This window comes from Semicossyphus pulcher, unplaced genomic scaffold (genome assembly GCF_022749685.1).
Source record: "Semicossyphus pulcher isolate SPU_LCO1_2020_fin unplaced genomic scaffold, fSemPul1.0.p SCAF_3, whole genome shotgun sequence".
Classification (NCBI taxonomy): domain Eukaryota; kingdom Metazoa; phylum Chordata; class Actinopteri; order Labriformes; family Labridae; genus Semicossyphus; species Semicossyphus pulcher.
The window spans coordinates 5,762,101-5,782,793 of NW_027211704.1; the positions used below are offsets into that span (position 1 = coordinate 5,762,101).

At 41.0% G+C, this 20,693-nt stretch overlaps 1 protein-coding gene across 1 annotated transcript; it reads left to right on the forward strand.

Annotated features, from left to right (window-relative positions):
* The first annotated feature begins 249 nt into the window (after window positions 1-249).
* alpl (alkaline phosphatase, biomineralization associated) lies at window positions 250-17,614 on the forward strand. Its single transcript, XM_069678257.1, has 12 exons — window positions 250-400; window positions 4,016-4,166; window positions 4,843-4,962; window positions 5,969-6,084; window positions 7,764-7,938; window positions 9,150-9,325; window positions 10,309-10,449; window positions 10,604-10,673; window positions 10,813-10,947; window positions 15,636-15,827; window positions 15,946-16,065; window positions 16,711-17,614. The coding sequence occupies exons 2-12, from the start codon at window positions 4,094-4,096 to the stop codon at window positions 16,992-16,994; spliced, it is 1,602 nt and encodes a 533-aa protein (XP_069534358.1). The 5' UTR covers window positions 250-400; window positions 4,016-4,093; the 3' UTR covers window positions 16,995-17,614.
* The last annotated feature ends 3,079 nt before the right edge of the window (window positions 17,615-20,693 follow it).

Sequence of the window (20,693 nt, forward strand, 5' to 3'; positions counted from 1 at the left end):
GACATATTTCTAATAAAACCGCACTGTTATTTATAATGGAACATTACTAAAAAAAAGCTTCTGAAGTATCTGATTACTTCCCCACCCGTTAGTTTCAGTATAATCATGGTGGCCTGTCCTTGAAGCAATGCTTCGGTCGTCAGACAGGGGGAGCTCTCGGTCCGTCTCCTCCCACAGCAGGCATGGCACGGCATCGTTATTTCTAAGGTTTTTTTGTTTTTTCCTCCCTCGTGGGATACAGACCGCTATTCTCAGAACCCCGGAGCTGGAGTCGAACAAGTGTGGCCTTATAAAAAGGACTGAAAGCAGCGATCAGGACACACATTTCAAGGTGAAGGACTGAATGAACTGCGGGCACATTTGGATGTAGATCTGTGTCTGGGAGAAAACGCCGCTTGCAGTAAGTATAACAACAATGCAACTTTTTTTCTCTCTCTATGTTTTGGCTTATTTTACACAGATAACACGCTGCTTTTGAAGAAGTCCTTCTGCATGTCGGAGTGCGGGCTTAATATTTTAATCTTTCCTTCCAGCATCCGCTTTTAATAGTACTACACGAGCTGACTTGTTCTGATGCAAAATGTTAAATGATTCGTTCTCGGTTTTAAACGACTTTTGTCAACTGTTGCACCAGAACTAGCCTTGTTAACATCTCGTGTTGCCATAAAGATTAACTGCTTCTTGATGGGCTTCCGTGCTACAGCTCTAAATCATTTATTAATGAGTAATACAGCATTTTATTTTGAAATATTTGACAGCAAATTGGAAGTCATTTAGCCACTAGGACATTGTAGAAGTGCTTGCATCGGTTTCCTGGGGTTCCCTGCACCCACTCCTGTTCCTCACCCCTTTAATGTATAGGAGGTTGAAGTAAAATGCAATTCTGTCACTATTTATAGCTTTTGGGGGCGTTTTAATAACACACTTTGTAACTTTGGGAGTTTTTGAGGCATAAACAAGGTTGGGAGTCTCCAATTTTAGACATACACTACCCATTATTTACACATTCTTACAATTATGTTTTATCTAAAGCGACAACTTATTATTTTCACAACTAATAAATCTGCTGATTGTTTTCACAATTAATCTCAAAAATGTAAAACAAAGTTTATGAAATAAGCTTATCGCAGTTTTAAAAGCCAAAACTGTTATCTTCCAACTGCTTATATTGTCAAACCAACCGTCAACAACTCTTTATTTACTGTCATAAATGATTGAGGATGCTTGAACCAGCAAATATTTGACATTTCTTGCATGAAAAAGGACTGAAAATATTATTCATTCACAATAATAGTTGGTGATCTTTTTCTTTCGTTTGATTAATTTTTGCAGCTTTAGTTTTATCACCTTGATTTTGCTAAATATTCTCACATAGAGCTAGATCAGCACTCCAACAGTGTGAGTAAGATGTCCCCCTGTTGTGTGAAATCCTGTTGAAATGTTAGTTATTCTGTGTGCATCCGAGAGGTTGGAAGAGGCAGCCTGGTGCAAGAAGCGAACCAAGCTGCCTATCTAAAATCTGGCAACAGAGTTTAGTGTTCTTGCCAATCAGAGTGAAGTGAGAAAGATAACACGATCTTGCCTGTCTTAAAAACCATCAGAGAACAATGACTGTAGAGCTTTGTTAGAGTACTCTGTGTGTCAGCCTTGCACGTCTGTGCATAATTAAAAGCCTAATCCTCGATTCGGAGCTGCTACCTACCTGCTGGAGTGACACATTCAGGTGTTTGTGTGACTCGCTTCAGGCTTTAACAGCAGCACAGGAAAAAAGCTCAGGGGTGTGAAGTTATTTACTGCTGGGAGTTTTCACCCTGTTTGACACCAGTTGGGGTTTTTCTTTTTGACACATTGGAGCAGCTGTGAAACCATGACGGAAATGGTATCTAACGTGATTCTGACCACGGCCCTGTCTGCAGTCCTGCTGGTGGCCGTGGTGGCTCTGCTCTGCTACTTTATGTGCAGACTGGCAGGTCCACTGCCCCTGGGTGGACCTGGCACTTTTTAAAGGGCACTGTGACTCTAGCCTGCTACAAATTGGAAACGGTAAAAGCACCTGGCTCCGAGCAAGTCCTGCTTTATTTATTATCCATGCACTTCTCTGCCTGGTTGGTCCAGTTTGGTTCGGTCTTTCCTGTTTCTTATTAAACCAGATAGAGCCTGACGTAGTTTCAAGTCTGAGCAAGCTTTGGAAAGTGTTTACGAGTTTAGATATTTGCAAGCATTGTTGAATTTCATAAGCAGAAAGGTGCAGTTTCAAGATACGGAACAGGCCGGGACTTGATGGGAAACATAATAAGCAAAATAAAAAGCATGAATAGATGTCCCTCTACCTGTATCCCTTCCTATTATCTAGCCTTGATTCGGCTGTTATTGAGCAGCTCTCTGATTCCAGGGAAATAAAACAATATCCATATTATTGGTGAAAAAACACAGATTGAAGACCTTTTGCTCGCTTTGAATAACATTACACTCTCTGCTGGCACAGGAGTGCTGTTATTTTGTTATCTTCACGTGATAATTTACCTGAAACCTGTTGATTTTTGATAATAAATCATGGTATCAAATCGGTGTGTTGACTTGCGTACTCTCTGATTGCCAATGCTGCATTTTAGGCCTGGTATTGGTATCACAAAAACTCCATATAATGCCAAACTGATCTTGTAATGTGGTTGGTTTTATAAATGTTTGCACACTTGCAACAGTTAAAGGTTTTTCAGATAAAAGTATTAGTGTCTGTAGTGTTTCTTCCTCATGGGTGGTCGTGTCCAGTCAATCATTCGGTTGTTAATCGGCTTAATTATGGCCCTTAAACCTCTCACCGCTATGGAGCACAATCCCATTAAAATGACCTTGACTATAAGCACCGGGAAGAAAGGAAGGAGGGTGTGGGTAATCATAGATGAAAGCTTGACTGACCAGGACCTGTAAGGTCTCCTATTGTGAATACTTACATTCACGGCGAGGCCTCCTGCTTAACTTTACCAAGGGCTGCCTTTTGTTTCTGCTGCAAAGAGCCTGGTAGTAGGCTGAAAGACACATATGACACAGGGTTCAAACACAAAAGAAATATAATTTATCAGTCGAGCTTTGATGGCATGAAAACAAAGCACTGTTTGAGTTCGCCTTGTGCGTTTTGCCTCCCCTTTAAAGCCTTACTTTGTCCTTTTCTTTATATGCAAACACAAGAGAAGCGAGCAAATAATATTAATACTTCATATCCTGGTTTCAGAAATCTGGATAAGCCATTATCCTGGTTTGAAGAAGCCTGGACCTGGATTACTGGGTTACAAACCGGGATAGGGAGGCATTTAACTGCACAGGGTTAATCAGAAACCCGGACACTGTGGTGTAGAAACAGGAATTTGAATTAGAGAGGTGGCAAAAGTCAAATTCTAAACCCAAGTTGAAGTAAAAACACTCGTCCAAGTAATGATTAAACTTTTTTACTGAAGTAAAAGTGATAATATTCAGGCTCTGAGATAAACTGAAATATAGACGAAAAAGCTGCCCTCTAAAGGACGTTTCTACCGGATCTTAACTGCTGTAAACAGCTGATAACTAAACCTCACGTCATGTTGGGACGAGTATTAAACTTTAATCATTGTAACTTCATATAAAATAAACAATAAACTAATAATAACAAACACAAGAACAATAACTTGGCCCAAAATTTCCAAATCAGTTAGACGGGGAATGTCTCTCTGAATCTGCTCTGATGTCACCTCATCGCTACGTTCCAGTTTGTCTGTGTTGAAACATCTTTTACGGCTTTTATGAAGTCGTGTTTGTCTTGCGTGATATGCACTCATGGATGATCTTTTCAGCGTTATTGTCCCGTCCACTGACGTTGAAATCGGTCTAAATATAGGGATGGGGGAGCTTACATAAGCTGATACTTAAGCAGTTCAAAGCGAGCGAGAATTGTGACATTTGTCTAAATAATCAGTTTGTCGGAGTCCATGTGTCGACCTGACACATACTTAATTATTAGTGTGTGTTCTTGTTCTCCCGCTAGCTGTGAGGCGACCGGAGACGAGGCTCTCTCAGCTTCTCAAAGTGGCATGTTACCTGTCAGCCGCACAGAGACGACAACATGAAGGTGACGGCCGTGCTCATCGTTTGCTCCTGTCTGACCCTGGGGAGTTTGGGGAAGCCAAAATTCCCTGGTAAGTTACGGTGTTGTATGCAGAGATACAACCGTCCAAGCATGTCCAACAAACACGTTTCAAGGTTGTAGGAGAACGTTTGGTTTTGTTATTTACATTTACTTTGGTGGTGCCAAGGAAATAACAGGAGTTCTTTGTTTGATTATCTTTTCTCACGACAAGAATCAACAAATGTTAACTAGTTAAATGTGAAGAATATGGATTATTAAGATAATTCTAGTTATTTGGTGACAAATAACGCCGTTTTATTCACCTTCTCGGCCTAATCATAATTTTACTTTTTCTTTTATGATAGTAAACAGAGCAGAATTGCAACCCCAGTGTATTGCACCCCCCCAGGTCTAAGTTTAGCCCCCACTGGGCTAAGCATCAGGGATTATCTAAAAAAGTTACTGTGGTTCATCTCAGTTGGAAACATAGAGAGGTCACCACGAGTAACATTCAACACTTGCTGCTTTCAGCTATCACAATTTGGCCACCAGCCCCCCCATCAGTAGATACTTTACGCTGCACTTTTTGGATAGAAAACCTGCAGAATATCTTTGGGTTCGCATAGAACATGACAGAAGAAGACACAACTTAAGAAAATTATTAGCATGCCATTTTATAGACACACCTGTATCCATTGATTCCTAGAGATCCAAAGCTTACCCAGACTTGTTTTACGCAAACACAGAACAAGAGAAGGATCCCAAGTTTTGGAACTCGTGGGCTCAGGAGACCCTGAAGAACGCTCTGAAGCTGCAAAGTCTCAATCAAAACCAAGCAAAGAATCTCATCCTCTTCCTTGGAGATGGTAAGAAAGGACATTACGGTATTCACTTTCTGGCTTGTGGCAAAGAAATTATGAAATATCCCCAAAGGCTGTGCCAATTCGCTTAAAGGTGGAGGGTAAGCTTGCTGCAGAAGGACACGAGTTGCAATAAAAATACACTTTTCCTCTTTTGACTATCCGGTTTGTGGAGGATCCGGTAATCCATCACAAATTAAATGAGATTTTTCAAATATTTTCTAACATGCGAGTTGAATGAATATTATGGAACAGAACAAAGTGTGCTCCCGTCAGATCACTGGGCTTCTGTTTGAGCCGGGCCGCTCATTGGTCACACAATAACCTTTATCCTGCACCGGGCCTCTGCTCCCTCTGTTTAGACTAACGGCACAACATGACATTCTTGCCCACTGCTGCGTGCACGGTCATGTGAGTGTAGTTAGAGAAAACAGGCAGCATCTTACAGCTTTTTTATAAAGTTGATAGGACACTAAATGCCTGACTGGAAAAATGTTTCCAGACATTGTTTAACTTTTGCCACTTTTAAATAACCAGACTGAGCTGCAGAAAAATAAATCATGTCCTGTTTTTAGCTCTAAGACTCTGGTTTTGGGTTTCTTACAGGCTTTATTTATGCAGGGCAGGCTCAACATTTGTGTGAATGACCTGACTGCGCCCTGGGCAAATATTTTGCGCAATTTGCTTTTCTTCCTGTTAACAATACAAGAAAAGCAGTTACCTGTGAGCATCTTAAATAGTTTCTCACATTTCCCCGTGGTTGTTTTGCATATCAGGTTTTCGCTTAAAAAACAAACAACAGAGTGCCGTGAAAAATTATATTAAGACTTTATTGTGGAAGTAATTGGTATCTTAGAAAATGTTTTGCCTTACAGCAGTCGCCTTTGTTCTCAGGTGTAAAAGAAAACAAATCTGTCTTGTGTTGCAACCTGGGCACAGCAGAGAACGGTTCATGTTTGCCCTGAGGAGAGACTAATGTTGCCCTTTATGTGGATGTGATTTTGGTGTTTAGGGATGGGCGTTCCCACAGTGACGGCTGCTCGCATACTGAAGGGTCAGCTGAACGGACAGAGCGGAGAAGAGACGCTGCTGGAGATGGACAAGTTCCCTTTTGTGTCTCTGGCCAAGGTCAGACACCATTATTATTGTATATATATATACACTATGACATGATGTATTGATCTTTCAGTGGCCATGAATGGCTTCCTGACAAGGCCTGTGACCGTAAACGAGGTCATTTAGTGGGTCATGTCAAACAGGCTCTCTAGTATGTTATGTTAGTGTGTGTTAGAAATAACAGAGAAGTTTCATTATTTAGACCTCATAGACAAACAGCTGCAACACCCTTACACATCGATATCTATATTTATCTACTGCCTGCAAATCACATGAAAAGACCAAAACAAAGGATTAACTGAGCCTACTAAAGGCTGCTGTGTGGCTAAAGCCTAATATTAGGGATGCACGATATTGTTTTTTTTTGCCGAAATCCGATATGCCGATATTTTACAACTCATTTAGCCGATTACCGATACCGATATTTTTTTCCCGCACACCTAATTGCAGAGATCATCAACTCTCTTCTGTATTGGAATTAGCGTACAGTATAATGGTGATACTCTTATCACATTTGTTACAAAGGTCGGGGTGACGGGTCTTGAGATGGTTAATCAAGTTTGTAGTGTTGAAAGACTTTGCCTTGGCTCCTCCTCGCATCGCCGAAGCTGAGCAGTCATTGCAAACAGCAGTTTTGCTGTCTATTTTCGACACTTTGAAAAACTTCCACACCACAGACATTTTGGCTTCTAACTCTCTCATGCTGCAGGTAGACACACGTGACGTCATCACGCTGCGCCGCGCAGGTCTTCTTTGCGCCCCGCGACATTGCGCCGAGGTCGGGCATTTAATCAAGTATGCAGCAGCCCATTATTTTATCGGTTAATTATATCGGCGGATATCGGCGTGTTGGCCGATTCATTTTTAAGCCAATATCGGCCGATACCGATAACGTGCCGATAATATCATGCATCCCTACCTAATATAGATTATTCTCTATGCCAAATGTTCAAATATCAATAATATGAGCCCCCATGTTGCACTAGAATTAGTAGTTTAACAAGGTTTGATCCAATTATTCATATCAAGCAACATTTACAAATGTAAAATAATGACTCTTCTGTGATTACTACATAAACTGAGATTAATATCTATTTGGTTTTTCCAGGTAAATCAGGGCTGAAAGATCTAAAAAGAAAAAAGGATACGATTCTAACAGTTGTAAATTACAATATTAAAAAGAATCAATAATCTCGTTCTTTCGAGGTCCGATTGAGCCAGTCAGCCAACAAGCCGTGAAAATACCAGGTGGTTAGAAAAGACAAGTAAACATAATGTTAAACCAAGACTTCAGTGTTGTTGCAAATAGTGCTGCAAGTTTTTATTATCTTACTAAAATAAAAATAAAACTTAAAATAAAAATACCATGCCAGCAGTTTTAGGAAAGGAAAGGAAATGTAGAAACTAGTTGGCCTGTGGCTGCAAGCTGAGAGCCACAGGCAGGGTAAGGAGGTTAAAACATATTGAGAGACGGATCAACACAGACGGTTTTGGTCTTTCATGGGAAATGTTGACAGTAAGAATATTTTTATCCTTTAATTCTGCTCTTAGACTGTTATGGGAGAAATACCACAAACCCAGTAATTATCATGTCCAAATAAGTTCCATCACACAAACACCCCGAAGACAGCACATCAGAATGACTTCACACTTCACTTCTGACCACGTGGTAATGGCTTTTTACTCTGCAGACGTACAACACAAACGCACAGGTACCAGACAGTGCAGGCACAGCCACAGCTTACCTCTGCGGGGTCAAGGCCAACGAGGGCACGGTGGGAGTGAGTGCAGCAGCTGTCCGATCCCAGTGTAACACCACAGAGGGCAACGAGGTCACCTCCATCCTCAGATGGGCTAAGGACGCAGGTGAAGTGATGTCGTTTCGTAACACGGGCCTCTTTCACAGATGTGTACAGGGTGGCAGAATTGTCATTATTTGTCAGCTGTCTGCCATCAATTTTCATGCTTTTCATGTCTGAGGAAACATAATTGAGGGTGTAGTTGCGGCTGTGTTAATAGGAAATGGGAACACACACTGCTCAAAGCAATGACTTTGAAGTGTTCTTGAAAGGGATGTTTTTAATACATGTTTTCACTCTGCTCATTCCCCTTTTTCAGCTGTTCATCCTTTGAACCAAAGTCATCCTTGAAGCCGATGGAAAATGACTTCATCTTGACCCAAATACTTATTTTTGGATGTATTTTCATCTTAAACTACAAGACCACTCATTTTTTTAAAATGTCTATTTGGCCTTCGTTGCTTTAAAGGTTTGCTAGGATTTTTACATTTCTGAACCCTCACTTGTTAGCATCCTTGATTACATTTTGATGTAGTTTGCAGAGTGAGTGCATGTAAGACACGCCGCACATCAGTTCGCTCTGAATTCAGTAATCAGTTCAGTGCTGTTTCCATAGAGCCAGAACACAAAAGATGGAAACAGCTCTGATAAAAAGCTTGAAAAATGGCCACCTTTCCTTTGGCCCTTTGGCTTTTACCCTCCAGTGATACATCCCAGTGTTATGCAATCTGCTTGAACACATGTTGCACAACCCAACACTTTAAAGAAAAAACTATAACGAACCATCAGAGGGAGGTGCGGGGAATAAGTGAGGGGTGGGTGAGGCTGAGGGCGTATATATTTGTGTATGAGCATATGTGTGGGTTCAGGGGTCACAAATAATAAGAAATCCAATCATCCCTCAGAGAACACGGCAGGTAGCCGCTGACCTCCTGCACAAAGCACACAGAAATGGAAACGTTTTTTTCATCATTTTACACGACTATCTTCTGCTGGTTTCTCCCTTACTGGTTTACTTTCTACATCCAGAGGATTTATTTGTGGAAAAAGCTTAAATGGTTTGAATTATAAATTCTGGCACGTCGATTGATTGTAGGTGGAAATTACTGTTAGAACTTTTACCCAGAATAGGGAGAAACTTCTGAGTCAGAACAAACATTAATATGATGCTGGAAACAATGCCTAGGGAAACACAACTTTGTTTCAATATGTTCCTTAATCAAAGATTACTCAACCCGAGTTTAAATAGTTATCTGTATGTTTGTCTCTCTGCTGCAGGCAAATCAGTTGGAATAGTGACAACAACCCGTGTCAACCATGCAACTCCCAGTGCCGCTTACGCCCACAGCGTGGACAGAGACTGGTACTCCGACAACGAGATGCCAGCTGAGGCGCTGCAGGACGGCTGCAAAGACATCGCCAGGCAACTCTTTGAAAACATTCCCAACATTGATGTGAGTCAAAAGTATTAGCTCTATTACACAACGTATCATCAAGTGTCGCTTCACTAGAAATTCAGGTGAGTTTGGGGAAGTTTGGATTGCAACAGACAGTGGACAATTCAAACAAACATCATAACCTGTCTAGTTCTTGAATTTTGATTTACAGAGCTATAACATTGGAAAATCCAAGTTAGAACACCCAGACCACATCCTGTGTTGAAACTTTTAACAGTTATTTCTCTACCGTGTGAAATCTGGCAATGAAGCTAACGTAAGAGGCTCTATCCTGCTCTGTTGGATTTGGAGAAGTTTACACTACAACAGCCAAACGTGTAATCTGAGTCAGTGAGTGTTTGCCAAAAACATTTGTTAATTCTAGACGGCTTGTAGCACTCGAAAAAGACAACAAACAAACAACAGTTCTGTCCAGCTAAGTTGTCGTTTATGATTATGAAAATACTAGAACTGACAAGCAGTCTTCATTTCCATGTCCTCTTGTTATGTGGACCAACTGGATGCTATTCTTTTGTCCGGTTAACACATCTTTCTAGCACATTATGTTTGTAGCGATCAAGTGTATATTTATTCAGGAACCATGTTTTTATAAAGAGTCAACTTGAAACAATAAAATGTAATCTGGAGACCCTGTTTTCAACCAACTTGTGAACCTTACATTAACTTCACTAGCTAGCTAAAGCTGGTAAAATCTGATGAACGAAAAGATCAATTTGTTGTTGTTGGCTATAAATCAGAAGTCTGCTTTTGTTTACCATTTTCTGAAACAGACAGATTGTTTCAAAAAAAGAACTCACACACCTGGGTGGTACATACATTTATCATGGTGAACTGCAAATGTGCCGCGAAGAGAGAGCTAATCAGGGCTTTGCTAACGGTCAAATGCTGCTTCCTCATGCACGGCACATGCGATAGTGTTGTCCTTAAACGGTTAAAGTTAAGATTATATATAGTTTTTATTCCGTTCTTTGGCTTTGTAGGTGATTATGGGCGGAGGAAGGAAGTATATGTTCCCCAAAAACCAGTCGGATGTAGAGTACCCTGGAATTGCAAAGCACAGCGGCACACGAAAAGACGGAAAAAACCTGGTGCAGGCGTGGACTGACAGAATGAAGGATAAAGTAAGTTTTAACTCCTCTTCCCTTTCTTTGCTTGTCTCGTTTCTCCGCTCCCTCTTTTATCTTTCCAATTACATTTACATATTTTGGAGTTCAAAGTGACTGCAGTGTTTCTCCGTGCCGTACGTTGGTGTCATTTTTTCTTTTTACCGTGCAGAAAGGCCATTATGTATGGAACAAGAAGCAGCTCTTATCACTGAACCCTAACAACGTGGATTACTTATTGGGTAAGTTTTTTCGCTCTCTGTGTCATTATAAAACTCATTGAAGTGTAAATGAAGAGCTATATGTGTACGCTTGCTGTAGGCTTATTTTAGGCGTGTAATATCCTTTTCTCTCCTTGAACCGTGCCTTGTGTTTTTCTAGGTCTCTTTGAACCTGGGGATCTGCCTTATGACTTGGAGAGAAACACTGAGACTGATCCTTCGCTGACAGAGATGGTGGAGGTCGCCATCAAGATCCTGAGGAAGAACCCCAGAGGCTTTTACCTGCTTGTAGAAGGTGAGTTTGTTGCCTCGTGTTGAACCTGGACTGTCGTCTTTGGTTTGTGGTTTCATAAAGATGTGTCAGACTGGCCTGCTGCGCAAGTTAAGCACAAGCTCTGATTGTTCAGTCAATAATAGTTATAATTTCAGCAAGTATGTTGTAGTGAAAGGCAGTTGTTGTATACAGTTTGGAGAACAAATTATATAGTGTCTGGTGTTTTCTCACTGACCTTGTTATTAGGTCATGTAATTATCAAGTGTGATTGGATCTCGTCTTGTCACTGCATCAGAAAACATTTATGTAACGTGTCTTGCAGCCTATTATTGTAGAAGTGTTTTTGTTTGAACGGCAAACCAACCTCATGGTGAGCACTGGTTTTGGGTGTACTGTACATCTCTGTAGAGACAATGATGCTGGGAAGCGTTGATCAGTGACATTTAGATATGCTAGTATGTGTTTTTTTCACATTGGACAGAGCCAGCTCGGCTGTTTACTAGAGATAGACCGATATGGTTTTTTAGTAGTCAAGGAGGCCGATAACCGATATTTGGAGCCGATATTCATTTGCAGTAAAAGTGAAAATATTGGCGTCAAAATTTTGAATAATACAAACTCCAACTCTTAACTTTGTTTAAATGCCTTTAAGCATATGTTTATTAAACAAACAAACAAAAAGCGCAGGGAGTTCCCAGGGTCAGCAGCCTCTCTTATAAAGTTAACTGAAAATTTAAATAAATAAATAAATAACTTCCTGAAGTTTTATTAAGTAAATAAAACAAAGTTAAATAAAATTTTTCGAAGAAATTAACTTTTTCTCCTCTCCGCCGTGTGTGTGAGCACTCTGCATGCACAGCTTTCACTGCTGATTGGCTGTTACCCGTGCCATGTCTCTGCGTGTACCCAATCAGTGCTGTGGGTGGGACAATGCTGGAGACAGAGTAGTGACTGCAGACAGAGAGGCTCGGCTGCATCAGAGCCAAAATAACCCAGTTTTAAATTGATCTCTTATCGGCCGTCGGATTTAAAAAAAAAAAAAAAAAGGCGATGCCAACATGCGTCAAAATGCCAAATATCGGCGCAGATAATCGGTCTATCCCTACTGTTTACTCCTGCCTCTTGTCTTTAAGCTGCGTTTTCACCAAATATTTAAGTTATCGCAATGTCTAAAAAGATTATAAAGCATTGTTATAGCCGTGTCAACCACATAATTAGCATGGCTTTATGTCCAACTCAAAGCAGTTAAAAATGTAACACAAGAGCTCCAAATGTCGTCGAATTTGTGCCTGTTTGATAATAAATAGCGTAGAGTGTTGTTGTGTAGGCGCCGGTTTAGCTCAGTGGTTGAATCAGCGACCATGCACAGAGGCATTAGCCCTCGATGCGGCGGCCCCGGGTTCAACTCCCGCCCTCGGACCCCTGCCGTCTGTCATGCCTCACTCTCTTCCCCTGTTTCCAACACTATCCACTGTCCTCTTTCAGTAAAGGCATGAAAGGCCAAAAAAAAAAGAGTGTTGTTGTGTAGAGTTGATGCAGCCGATGGGATATTTAAAAAGACAGGCTACTGCATTCAGTCAGTCAGTCAGTGACTGCAGCATTTGTAGCTCCAAATGTTAGTCCCGGGTCAGTTTGCAAGATACCATAACAACTACTGCTGTGTGTAATGGACTGAAGCTAATTGGACTGCTTGGTGGAAACACTACTTAAGTTGTCTATGTACAGTAATAAGTTGGGTTCATTAGTGTTGCTCTCTTGTGAGGCCTAATGTGACCTAGAGAGTTCTTACAAAACGTAATTGAAACCAGCTCAGGATATAGTGCAAGAAGTGATCTGGTTTGCTAACAATGCAGTGTAGAATGATAAGAGAAAACAAAAGGCAGTTTGAATGGGGGAAAGAGTTTGTATGCCAGTTATCTCTGGAATGTAAACAATGACCAGCAATCAGTAAAGGAAGTCTTCGACCAGATATCCAAAATCGCATGTTTACTGGCTTCATTGAAAGCCTCAAAATGACGGGCGTCACACCCAGAAACAAAACTGTTGTCAGACGATGGCTTATACATTTTGAGGTTACTTGTACAAGGTGCCAGTTTTGCTTGAGTAAAGATTTCAGTACCTTGAATCTGTTGATAGGTCCACCATTTCTGTTTAAATATTCTTCATCTATCCGAAATATATTACACAAAAATGTGTAATTATTGGAAGTTCAGATAGTCCAGAAGAAGTCGACTTTGTCCTCTACCAGTTTTACCTGTTGGCATCATGTTTAAAAATGCATTGAATCTTTATTTCCAATAATAAATTGGGATAAATATTTTACTTAGATTTTAGTAATGTTTTTAAGTGTAAAGAACAATGCTCCAACATCCCAATAAAATAAATAAATCCAGGGAGATGAACATTGATGAACATTATAGATTCCCTTGAGAGAAGAGTGTGTGTTCATGTCTACACACCATAACAGCACACATACACTTTAATGAGTTAAAGGAGGGTAGCTGCGGCAGTGTGGCCTACAGCTAGCCTAATATGTGGTTTTCACATGGAAAAAGAATCTCTCCAGATTCTTCATAAGTCATAAAAATGGCTCGAGACCATTTACTGTACACACTAATAAAAATCACTGGAGGTCAAAGGTAACTATTTTCCCAGTACTTTACTTTGCTGCCAACGTCACTGAGTTGTCCCTTCAAGGGAAAAACAATTACTGCAGCTAATGAGAATACATCAATCAGTAACATGGAATAGTGTGGAAAACATAAGCACCAGAAAATATCAAAGTTATAGGTATAGATATAAGTTCAGGATATAAAAAGCTTTTATCAACAGTAAAAGCTCAGAAATGTATTAGTTTTTGGTATAAAGCACTTTTTATGTCGCTGTATGCAGGAGAAGAGAAAACATGACCCATCATCATCGTCGGTCCAACAAATACTGAGAAATCTATGAATGCCCAATGTCAGCCCAGTGTTAGATATAACAGGCACAGGAAGGTTGGAGCTGATAACGTGTCCTTGGCCAAATCTATTGAAAAAAAAAGCATGATTACAGTCGATGGCTGCCGAGGGCAAACACCTGCAAGTATGAAAGGGATAGTCGAGCCAGACTGAGCGAGAAAAGAGGGGGCCTCTGTTTTAGACAGTGTGTTTTTGGATCGTTGAGCAGTGTTTGAAAGAAGGGGTCCCCAACACCTTTTCGGCGATGGAATTGCGTCGGCTCTGACAATTTTTGTGACTTGTCAGATTTTCAGCATGCCCACTTCACGTGGCAATAGGCCATGTTTGTGGAGGTGAGAAAGTACCTTTTCTCTCGAGCTGTCTCTTTTTCTACAGGATTCTTCTCTGAACTACGCCGGGCACTTTGTGTGAGCACAAATGAGTGCAACACTTTAATGTCTTTGAAGAAAGACCGTCTGACAGTGCCCATTCGAACAATTACAGTGAATTGCCAATCTTGTCTGCGCCTTTGGTCTGCCTGCCTCAGATATGATAGAATATCATGTCATACAGAATAGTTTGTTTAAAGTATACCCTGACATTAAACTTACAGTCAAATAGCAGTTCGAGCATCTTTAGCTTAGATATTAGAAGGATTTAAGTCAAGTCTTCGAATTTTGTTTTTTGTTACCCACAAATTTAGAGTACGGTCTGGGCGGTAAAACGATCTTGATAGGGGATTGTGGAAAAAGTTTGTAGATGACAATGATACACTGGACCGTTTGCATTCATGTGAATACTACCACTGGAGTACACACCCTTTTCCCACTACAAAGCATTGTTTGAACTAGGGATGCACGATATTATCGGAACGTTATCGGTATCGGCCAACACGCCGATATAATTAACCGATAAAATAATGGGCTGCTGCATACTTGATTAAATGCCCGACCTCTGCGCAATGTCCCCGGCGCGAAGAAGACCTGCGCGGCGCAGCGTGATGACATCACGTGTGTCTACCTGCAGCATGAGAGAGTTAGAAGCCAAAATGTCCGTGGTGTGGAAGTTTTTCAAAGTGTCCGAAATAGAGAGCAAAACTGCTATTTGCAATGACTGCTCAGCTTCGGTGATGCGAGGAGGAGCCGAGGCAAAGTCTTTCAACACTACAAACTTGATTAACCATCTCAAGACCCGTCACCCCGACCGTTGTAACAAATGTGATAAGAGTATCAACGTTATACTGTACGCTAATTCCAATACAGAAGAAAGTTGATGATCTCTGCAATTAGGTGTGCGGGAAAAAAAATATCGGTATCGGTAATCGGCTAAATGAGTTGTAAAATATCGGCATATCGGATATTGGCAAACAATCCAATATCATGCAACCCTAGTTTGAACTGCCAGTCAAGAAATTAGACAGTTTCTGTAAAATAAAAAAATAAATGTGTGGAATTATGCACAAACAACGGTGAGAGGAATTCCAGGTGTCCTCCAAAGATGTGGATATGGTGACAATGTTGTGACAAGTTTGGCTAGCAGCCCATTTGCTTTGAAGAGGAGGAAACCTCCCAAGCTCCCAAAAGATTAAAACTAGAGGAATCCTAGCTCAAACAACAAGTTGAGCTAAAATATATTTTTATGCAACAGAGAGAAATAGAGGGAGATCATTTTTAATGCATATTTAACATGGAACAAGAGACAAGACAAATGAACGATTTACAGGGGGAAATGTTTGTGTAACACCTAACCCAATTTGTGTGCCTCTGTCAGGAGGACGTATTGATCACGGACACCATGAAGGAAAGGCCAAGCAGGCTCTGCATGAAGCTGTGGAGATGGACAGAGCCATCGGCCGGGCAGATCTCTTGACCAGCATCCATGATACCCTGACTATAGTTACTGCTGACCATTCTCATGTGTTCAACTTCGGAGGCTACACAGTCCGGGGAAACACGATATTTGGTGTGTAGTGGTTATGATGTTAGTCCAGTACTGTTTGTGTATTTTTAATGCTGTAAGTTAAATAATGAGTCTGGTTGTGTTGTGATAAAGGGGTTAAATGATCCGTATCCATCCACAGGTCTGGCTCCAATGTTGAGTGATGTTGACCAGAAGCCCTTTACCTCCATCTTATATGGGAACGGACCAGGTTACAAACTCGTTAACAGTGTGAGGGAGAACGTCTCCACTATTGACTACCGTAAGTAAAATGTCCGGATGCATTTAAAGGAAAATTCACCCTCTTTTTAAAAAATAAGTGCATTTGGCTGTAAATGGTCTGTTGTTATTCAGAAGAGGCAACGAACACCCGTTCATTTACACACTGTTCATGTTAGAACATCTTCATTTGGTGAAACTGAATCAACCCAGTGTTCACATCGCTTCCAGTCAGGAAACAGTGTTATGCTGCATGAAAGGAGCCCTGTTGAGCTTTCTTGTAAATAAACAGAACTCGTGTATATTCCACAAGACCAACAAATATGCTTTCAAAGCATTCCTTTTCTTGTGTTAGACTTCCAAAGATGATTTTAAAGTAGTTCAAATTCGGCATGGATTACATCCGTGTTTACTTGCCATCATTCGTCTTTACTGTTTTTGCTGGCTATTTGCTGCACGTCGTGGTCGTATTACTGCCACATCATCAGTGAAATAGTGTGAAGGCATTGGCAGGACTTTTTATCGCATCCCCCACATGCAGACAAAAGAAAGACGGAGACCTTCCCTGAGAAAAATAGCTCAAGAGTGCTACTGGAGATCAAAAACTCGGGTTGGATTTCCCTCCTTGATTTCTCAGGACATAAACAATGATGTATTTATAGCCTTTTTCTGTCTCCCTGCCTCACAGAGGAAAACAACTACCAGGCCCAGTCAGCTGTACCGTTGAGCAGTGAGACCCATGGAGGAGAGGATGTGGCTGTTTTTGCTAAAGGTCCCCTGGCTCACCTGCTGCATGGGGTCCACGAGCAGAACTACATCCCCCACGTGATGGCATATGCAGGCTGTATCGGCCAGAACAGGGAACACTGTCTCACGCGCAGTGCAGCCGTCTCCCACAGCGGGACCGCTCGCCTTGGCACCGTCCTCTCTAGCATCGCAGCCCTTCTCACAGTCACCCGACTACTGTGCTGACCTTCGGGTTAGGGAGCGTCTTCAACCTCTTAAATCCTTTTAACCAATCATACATTTTAATTTTTAAATTGCTTGTTTTATAATGTTTGAATTTTACTCAACATTATTTAATCGTGGGACCACTGTTAGGGCAGTTTCAGTCTATTCAGGAAAATATGTAAAACAAAATAATAAATCACCCGATACCTGAAAGAAAAGTTGCAAAGTCGCCACCAAATCTCAGCTGTAATTTGTCAGGAGAATCGTTTTTTTTAGGATTTCATGACCACTTTGTTAAATGTAAGCCCTGTAGGTTTGAATTTATAGATTGAATTAACAAATGTTTCAATATGTTTCATATCTTAAATGTGAAGTTAACAGAATCTACCTCATTTGCTCAAAAAATCTAGCATGTAACGATTGTGTGTTCAGAAGGGCACGTTTTGAAGGACAAATTTTATGCTGAAACCAGAGGCAAATGAATGTACAATTGACAAAAGAGTAAACAAATATGCTATATTTCTTGTCATACAACTTGTGCATCCTTGTAAGAGCACAGAAAAAAGCCCACCGACCGTTGTTGTGTCCAATTATAGAAGTTATAAAGACCTAACCAATAAAAGAAATTTGTTTTCTGATAATCTGTTGTCAGTTTTGTTGATTTTAACTTCTCCTAAATGTTCTTTATATCCGATTTTTGCATTTTAAGATCCCATAATCATTCATTAAATCAGTGCTTTGAGTGCTGAGTTTTCTGTTGAACAATACAAATACTAGGGATGCGCAATATTATCGGCACGTTATCGGTATCGGCCGATATCAGCTTAAAAATGAACTATCGGATATCGGCCAACATGCCAAAATACGCCGATATAATTAACCGATAAAATAATGGGCTGCTGCATACTTGATTAAATGCCCGACCTCGGCGCAATGTCCCCGGCGCGAAGAAGACCTGCGCGGCGCAGCGTGATGACGTCACGTGTGTCTCCCTGCAGCTCCCTGCTATTTGCAATGACTGCTCAGCTTCGGTGATGCGAGGAGGAGCCAAGGCAAAGTCTTTCAACACTACAAACTTGGTTAACCATCTCAAGACCCGTCAGCCCGACCATTGTAACAAATGTGATAAGAGTATCACCATTATACTGTACGCTAATTCCAATACAGAAGAGAGTTGATGATCTCTGCAAGGTGTGAGGGAAAAAAATATCGGTATCGGTAATCGGCTAAATGAGTTGTAAAATATCGGCATATCGGATATCGGCAAAAAATCCAATATCGTGCATCCCTAACAAATACCCTTTTCCGACCTAAATTTAGCGTGTTGACGTGGTTTTTTAGACCCGGGAAGACCCGCTGATGGATGCTGATCGTCTCTGTTCCCATTGCCAGTGGAGTACACTCCGGAGACAGGCGGAATTTGTAGCTGAGATGGCGAGTCGCAGAAGTTACCAATGGAGCATAGCATGGCACCGGAAAGGGGTAGGAGATTAGCGTGTCAACACAGGTTTAGTTTTTCAACCATTGCCGGTTGGAGTCGAGGTGATAATTACCCGGTCTACTGCAGAGTCATTTGACCCAGGTCTGAATACTTGTAACCTTTCCCACTAGGCAAAAAAAGGCGGGTGTTAGTGGGTTTTTTGACCAGTGGGAAAAGGGCTTAAGAGACATTTCTTTACTTTACATATAACTTTACATATAAGGCTTATAATGCGTACATATGAAAGCATTCAGAAGCTGGCTGCTTAAAAGAAGCACTATTTTCATCACTTTTATACAGACATTTAAACATGAGGTTTTGTGGTTGTCTACCATGTCAAACACTCGTGATTTGTCACACATCCGTCCAGAAAAACCACCGTCTCTGAACATGCGTTTCTTTATAGGCTGTCAAAATGATGTATGTTGTACTTTTCCATCTGCTCTTTTCTGTGGCTTATGCGTGATGTGAATGGACTGAAGCAAGTCATTCCTTGGCATCATGCGGTCACTGAAAAAACAGAGGAGGAATCATGTTGGCTGAAGCATGAAAGGGGAGCTTCGGCTTAAATGGGTATGAAATGAAGTCCTCATGCTGTCAGAATAGTACAATGTCAATATCAGAGCACATGACAGCTGCTGGGAATCTACTGAGGGACTCGAAGGCCACTTCATGCTTTTTTGTAATCTTGCTGTGCTGATTAGGATTTTCCTTCTATTTCTTTTGGCAGCTTAAAATCATCCTGTAATCCTGTTTTATCTTTTCTATTCTATGTTTGGACATGTATGGCGATGGGTATCTGATAAGATGACATGAATATTCAAGTGGGCTTTTAACCCTCGACTTTCAAATACATTTGTACACTTTTTTATAATTCCTGAATGTATTCTCGACAATGATGAAAGTAGGAAAAGGCCATGTTGGTGTCGTGTGTGGTACTAAATTGTTCCCATCGTCAAACCTCAAAAGTTTTTAAGATACAAACACGCGCTGTTGAAGCCTGCACATTCACACACTTCTCAGCTGGAAGCGAGTCGTATAGAAACGTTCGAGATGGCCTCACCAGACGTACAATTTTCTCAGGAAAGCCATGATGTCTGGTGAGCTCATATAACAAAAACATAGTGAGTTCATGTAACACAAACAGCAGCATACCAGAGTCACTGTAATTTTCTGTCTCAAGCTTTTCATCATATGGCATGTCTTTCATCTAGACACAAAGTATAATGCACAGTTCATGTATAGTATTTGTAGCATTGCAATCAACCTCCTACATACCAGCGGTTGTACATATTTAGCCCATTTACAACGACGCTCTGCTCTACCTCACAAGTAACGTTTTTGCAAACCATGCTGCTTTGTCTAAAAGATGAAATGTGGACTATTTCAGGCACTAATTAGGCCCACCGGATCTCTGACATGCTCAATGATTTCAAGGTCCGGTGTTTTGCCAAATAATGGCTGCAGCAGATGTAACCTAAGCACTTGGAATACAATTTTGCTTCTCGTCTGTGAGGGTTCTCAGTCATCCACGTCATGGTAATTCTAAACTTAATCCAAAAGGCAACTGGATTTGGTTGAAGTTCTTGAAAACGCTTCACCTCGAAATATAAGGCTTCAGCGTCCACCAGCCAGTACGAACTGAAGAAGCCTTTCGGATGAGAGGTGAAACGTCTTCAAGAACTTGTTGCCTTTTGTTGCCTTAAGCTTAAAATGTTGCTTCTCATCTACCCAATAACACATTACTCATTCATGGCAGCAAGTTTCTATGCAAGGTGCTGACCTAACAATCCGAGCAGTTCGGGGTTCAGCGTCTTGCCCATGGACAAGCTAATCATCAAAGTATCAATTCTACCACACATGAAAGACCCACTCTACCTCCCAAGCAAAAGCCTTCAATACCTGGAATATTCATTTGTCAAACACTGATGACTTTATAGTGTTATACAGTACAATAGTTCCATTGTCCGCATATGAAGTAAAACTTACTTTTGTCAAAATATATTCCAAACTAAAGCTCTGATCTCAGGAGTTTATGGTGAGAAATGGGAAAACTAATGCCATTTATCTCTTTTATTTAAAGTCGAGGTGAGATCAAAATCCGATCATTTTTTCTTCTGGTAAAACTAAATTTCACGTGTGCTTACGTAAGTTAGCACCAACCAATTTCAACCAATCAATCTGCAACATTTAGCCGCAGAGCACCAGGAACGCTCGGTCAGTTAGCTATCTACTGCGCT

Bases quoted from the DNA above. Each gene is read 5' to 3' on its own strand.
- alpl (XM_069678257.1), top strand. From the start codon at position 4,094: ATGAAGGTGACGGCCGTGCTCATCGTTTGCTCCTGTCTGACCCTGGGG. The intron at 10,450-10,603 runs GTAAGTTTTAAC...TTTACCGTGCAG, and splicing joins CTGACAGAATGAAGGATAAA to AAAGGCCATTATGTATGGAA. The intron at 10,948-15,635 runs GTGAGTTTGTTG...TGCCTCTGTCAG, and splicing joins CTTTTACCTGCTTGTAGAAG to GAGGACGTATTGATCACGGA.